General features: G+C 39.2%; 1 protein-coding gene across 1 annotated transcript; it reads left to right on the top strand.

Moving 5' to 3' along the window:
* Window positions 1-233: 233 nt before the first annotated feature.
* LOC118035623 (uncharacterized) lies at window positions 234-5,367 on the top strand. The gene is made up of 4 exons (XM_035041230.2): window positions 234-477; window positions 660-2,312; window positions 3,002-4,074; window positions 4,826-5,367. Exons 2-4 carry the CDS (start codon window positions 810-812, stop codon window positions 4,935-4,937), a joined length of 2,688 nt encoding a protein of 895 aa, XP_034897121.1. The 5' UTR covers window positions 234-477; window positions 660-809; the 3' UTR covers window positions 4,938-5,367.
* Window positions 5,368-6,168: the final 801 nt, after the last annotated feature.

Below are 6,168 nucleotides of genomic sequence, written 5' to 3'. Positions count from 1 at the left end.
TGGGTAGGCCTGAGTTTTATTACTATGGTCATTTTAGCTGTATATGGCAATGAAGGATAAAATTAAAGTATAGTGAAAATTGTGAGATTTAAATGATAAATTTTTAAACTATAGACCTTAAGTGGAACAAATGAGAATCTATAGGGACTAAAATATAACTTTACCTAAAAAGATTGCTTATATCATTTGTTTTCCATAAATTCCCTTAAATTAATTTTCTTTTCTCTCTCTCTACAAAATCTCTCTTTATCTCATTTATAATAATAAAAAAAGAACTAAGTTATTTTTTATATCATTTCTTTTTCTTCCCTTTCTCTTCCCTCTCAAGTTTTCTTCCCTGTTAAACAGAAAAACAAACACAGAAACCACAACGACGACCCGACTGCCAAAATCCGAACCCGCCGCCTGGCCAGATTACAAAATCCAATTTTCATTTGCCGCCTCTCATTTCCATCAATCGCCATGCTCTCGCAATCTGTAAGTCTCCGAATCTCTCGCCCATTGCTTCCAGCTCCATACGTCGCCGTTTTATCAAACCCTGATCACCTAATCTAATCGTTTTTTCTTTCTTAAAATCTTTGTTAATCAACCAATTAATCTTGGATGAGGTTTTTTTTTTCATTTTAAATTTATTTGGGATTTTATGAATTGTTTTTTAGGGTTCTTGAAGTATCGGAGAATCAGAGAAAATTAGGGTTAGGGTTTCGAAATTGAGCGTTGGTAGATTTTGAATTGGGGGTTTTGTTTTCTAGGGTTTGTTTGAATTTTTGGTTGGATCAATTTGCAAAGACGGGGAAAATAGGAGGATAATGTGTATACTGTGTGTGATTCAAAAGTGGTCGCGCCGGGTTGCAACGATGCTACCTTGGTTAGTTATTCCTTTGATAGGATTATGGGCACTGTCGCAGCTATTACCTCCGGCATTTCGATTTGAGATAACGTCGCCAAGATTGGCGTGTGTATCTGTGCTATTGGTTACTTTGTTTTGGTACGAGGTGCTGATGCCACAGCTGTCAGCCTGGAGGGTGCGTAGAAATGCATGGTTGAGGGAGAGGAAGAGGTCTGAAGCAATTGAGTTGCAGAAGCTTAGGAAGACAGCGACAAGGAAGTGTAGGAATTGTTTGACACCATATAAGGATCAGAATCCTGGTGGGGGGAAGTTTATGTGTTCGTATTGTGGGCATATTTCAAAAAGGCCTGTTTTGGATTTGCCTGTACTGCCGGGGATTGGGATTTCAAATCCAGGGATTATTAAGGATTTGGTGGGGAAAAGTGGGAAGATATTGAATGGAAAGGCATGGAGTGATAATGGATGGACGTGTAGTCAGGAGTGGTTAGATAATGGTGGTTGGGCCTGTGGGTCTATTGCTGGGCAGTCTAATTATTTGAGGAAGAATGGGAGTGGTATTTTTGGAGGAGATGAGAATTGTTTGGCTGAGAAGTCGTATTCCAGGGTTGTGATTTTTTCTTGCAAGCTGTTGACGTCTTTTTTCTTGAGCATTAGGTGGCTCTGGAGGAAGGTTTTTAGGATTAGTTCCTCTGAGGATGGTTCTTCTGATGCAGGGCATAGGGCAATGTTGGCTAAGAGGCATGAGAATGGGGAAAATTATCATGAGAGTAGAGGAGATAAAGCACGCAGGAAAGCTGAAGAGAAGAGACAGGCTAGGTTAGAGAAGGAGCTCTTAGAGGAGGAAGAGAAAAAGCAAAGGGAGGAGGTTGCGAGATTGGTGGAGGAACGTAGGAGGCTGAGGGATGAGATTATGGAGGCTGAAAGAGATCGAAGTCAAACGTCACCACTGTCCAGGGAGAAAAATAGTAGGAAGGAAGCAGAAAAGAAACGTCAGGAAAGAAGGAAAGAGAAAGACAAGGGGTCTAGTAAGAGCAACTCTGATGCTGAAGAGTTGGAAAAGAGAGCAGGTAAGGAAAGTGATCGAAGGCGGGATGTTGAAAAGAAGAGTGAATCTGAGCGCCGTGAACATCATAAATCTGGGATGGAAAGTGTGAAAGGTCAGAACATTGAATCAGGACATGGTATAAAGAATACACCTGGAAGCAATTTTAATCGGGGCAATGCTGGATCTAGGTATTTTGATCGAATGAAGGGTACGTTTTTGTCTTCTTCTAGAGCTTTTAGTGGAGGTGGTTTCTTTGGAAAGACTGCTTATACTCCTGCTTCTGTTACTAAAGAAAATAAGCCCAACAGTTCTATAGATCCTGTTCATGCTTCTGCTTATAGGAGAGATATACATCCACTTGATCGTTTTTCTGGGAAAGCAAGTCTGAATGGAGATGACAAGAACATTTATCACCCTGTAAGTTGTCTTGTTGCATGTTCTCTCTTAATTTCTTATAGCATGTTGACAGGTTGGAAAAATTAAGCTATGCAGAATTTGTTGTTTTTATTTGTCTGACATTCATTTTATCATAGCAGGCTTGCTCTTGTTGTCTATTCATTAAAAATTTTGATTGTCTATCCCTTAATTTTGCTACTCTGAATGAACATAATGGTTAGCCAGCTTGATTGTCTGTCATTATAAATTTGTGCACAAATTTGAGCTAGGTTTTAAAATGCTTGTTTTAGCTCTGTTAAAAAATTTCTGTTAATGCTTAGTTTCCCATGCTGCATATAAACTTTGTTTGACGAGCATGCTAGGGTGCCTGATGAAACTTTCTCCTATTAATTTCTTTTTTATTTATGTTTACAAGCAGGCAGGATCAGCAAGTTGTGCAGAAATTGTTGTTTCCTATCATCCTATATTGAGTTTATCATTGTTAGTTTAGTTGTTTGTGCTCATGTTTGATCTAGAAATTTTAAATGCCTGTGTTTGCTTTGCAATGAGATTTGTTTCCTATCACCTGTTATTTGCCTCTGCTTCATGGAAACTTTGATTGAGAAGCATGCTAGGGTCTGTAGTTGAGGTTGATGGTTTATTTTGAATGTTTGTGGATCAACTATGCATTTATAAGAAAAACATTGTTAAGATGTTGCTATTCACAACAGGTGCTCTCTGAAACACAACCAAGGACGGCTCCTAAGAAAACATGGCAGCAATTATTTACACTCTCATCACCTGTTCATCCATCCTCAAATTCAAATGTCATCTGTAGACCAATTTCCAAACAAGCAGAATGTCAAGCACAACAGTTTCCTGCACAATCATCACCAATACAATGCTTTGATAATCCAATCAATTTTGGGCTGCCGTCACCTTTTCCTGTCTCTGCATTTCCAAATGTATCCAGTAGCACTTCTTTAGGTTTCTCACCTCCTATTGAACCTAATTTTCCCCATGCTATGGAAGGGCCTTGTGATTTTATACCCGAAGAACCAGAGCTTTTTGAAGATCCATGTTATATTCCCGATCCAATATCATTGCTGGGACCTGTTTCAGAGTCGCTTGATAATTTTCAGTTAGACCTCGGAAACGGTTTTGCACCAGACATGGGACCGGGATTGGAAAGACTTTATGCTATGAAGAACATGTCTGCATCTCCTGAAGTGACCAAGCCATCTCCAATCGAATCCCCGCTGTCACGACTACGAACTGCTGATGAAAAGAATAATGGTTCTAATTGGTTCCCAACTACTACTCTATCCCAAGATTTTAACACTCTACCTATGAATGATATGCATGTGAATGAGAAGGGAACATGGCAAATGTGGAACAGCTCTCCTCTTGGTCAGGATGGTTTAGGTTTAGTAGGTGGCCCTGGAAGCTGGCTTTTACCCCCGGAACAGAACAGATCAACCAAGGAAGATATTATACTGCCTCCATCTCAGAAAACTATGGCATCACTCTTTACAAAAGATGACCAAATCCTACCTGGTAATTATTCTCCTCGGAAGACTTTTCTAGGCAATGGCCAGAGTGGGGTATTCAGTCCAGTCATTGGTTCAATTGAAAATGAACCATGGTTACAGAATACCTTTTTTCCACCACTATCAGGCAGCAATAGCCATTTTTCTCTGAAATCTCCGGAGGAAAGTACTCAGAATGAAATGATCTATCAGAGTCCTACTGCAGCTGCAACCAACAATGCTTTTGGGCCGTCGCCAGGGCATAGTTGTTCCAAGTGAGTGCATCATCATCTGAATTCTTTTATCAGATCTCTAATCTGGAACTGGAATGTGTATATGAGTCTGAAATGACAAACCATTAGTCTGACTTTTGTCATGGTTGAAACATCTGGATATCAATCTAATATCGATTAAAAGTACAATAACTGAGATGAATAGAACATTGTGTTAGATTGATGCTTGGAAATAATTCCTTTATTTTGGACAATAAATGAATGATGTGACTCAATGCTTTGCCAGCTATTATTTGGATGCCCAAGTTTTTCTCAATTTAATAATTATCAATGCGCAAGTGGTGGTTCTTTTACCTTTGCTGGCTTCACCATTCTCTGTTGTGTCTTTAATCACAATTTGCATGTTTATATATGATGTCTGTAGCTGCCACACCTCTCTTTTCTTGAGCTGAACTCTGATCCCTGCCCTTCAGTTTGTTGGTGGTGGCTTAGGACCAAGAAAAACTTTTATAATGCAAGTTTGTTGCTGCAACTTTCAGTCTCTTATATCATATAATTTGTACTCAGCTAACTGATGAACCCCCTGATTTTATTTTTTTTATATATATATATATATATATAATGGATATAATGAATTAATCCTCTAATTTTGATTGTCCTCTTCCTCTTCATTCTCCCCTCTCCCACTCCCTCTGATTTCTCCAGATTCATACTAGTTTGTCCAGTTGCTTGTTTACTTTGTAGAAACAGATAGTGCTAGTCTGATTTTTATTCATTTCTTTTCCACTGGCAGGAATGAATGGGGCGGGGAAGGCTCAGGAGAAGGTTTTGGGAATTCTTCCGTCACAAGACGCAGTTTTGGTGGTTTGTTCCCCACCTCAGATGTACAGTGGTCATTTGATTAAAAAGAAATGAAAGAGTGGGGAAAAAAAGAGTGACAGTACGAGGGACCTGAACAGATCTCTCCTGTTCTGAAGAGGCCAACTGCCCCCTTCGGAGTAGAGTTTAGAATACTGGACATGATTGTATCTTCCATCGGTTCCTTAAAGGGAGATTCATCTTTACATACTTCAGCATTCATAGAAATTTAGGATTACACTTAACATGCATTCACTTGTGCATGAGGTAACAGCTAGGTTCACCACAATTCTAAATTTTTCAGGTTTCGCCTTGGGGAGGAGGGGGGTGCCCCCTTTTTGAAGAAAATTTGTTTGAGAATGGAGCTATTCCTCCGCTTAGCTGTATATCTCTTGATCTTCATCTGAATGAATGCCAATGAGATGGTACTAACTTATGTTGCTTTTGCTTATGAAAAGCTATTTGGCCTTATTTTCATGTTAGGTTCATTTTTCCATATTCATGGGAGACTCCCCCTCCATCCCAAATGAAAAGGTTACCCGATCAAGGATACCAAATTGCCTTCTTGCCTTTGCCTCCACAAGAAATATCATGGAGCTTTAACATTCCTGTCGTTTCATGTTTGCCCCGAGTGTTGGGATAGGAGGCAAGCAAATGGTGCTGGAATTGGTGTTTGTAGTTATAAAATAATGAATATAAAAAGAATTTAAATATGTTTAGTTGGAGAATGATGGAAATAGAGAAAAATAAATTTGTTTCTCGGATAGGGTATTTTTTTAAAAAAGAGCAATGGGACATGTTTTCTCGGTCTTAATTGTTTTTTCGCTTTTATTCCGAGACAGCAATTAAATATTATCTGTGTAGACAATTTTTGTTTTTAGATATAGACCTTCTCTGGTGATAAGAGCCTTTACTCCTCTAATGGATCAAACTCACTCCTAATTTGCTTAATTGAATGGGCATGGCTTGGTTTAATGGATCAAGTTACTCCTCACTTTTGATAGATATACCCATGGAGATCGAAACAAATATTCCCACTAGTGGCCATGCTTGCCAGCTTTCCGTGGTGATGAATTTAAACCCGTGCCTCTCATTTGCATGATGCACACCACCATCACCGAAAAACAGGAGATTTGACAGTATCAGACCTGGCAGATGGTCTCTACATGTGGAATTTGACTGCTTCTGATGTTGACATGTTATTTTCACAAATTTGAACTGATTCTTTTGCAATCGTGCATCAGCTAGCATGCTGGAGGACAGCTGCATTGGTTTTTT

This window comes from Populus alba, chromosome 16, assembly GCF_005239225.2.
Source record: "Populus alba chromosome 16, ASM523922v2, whole genome shotgun sequence".
NCBI classification, from domain to species: domain Eukaryota; kingdom Viridiplantae; phylum Streptophyta; class Magnoliopsida; order Malpighiales; family Salicaceae; genus Populus; species Populus alba.
Note: the sequence above shows the minus strand (reverse complement) of the source record. Positions and strands in the feature narration are given on the sequence as shown.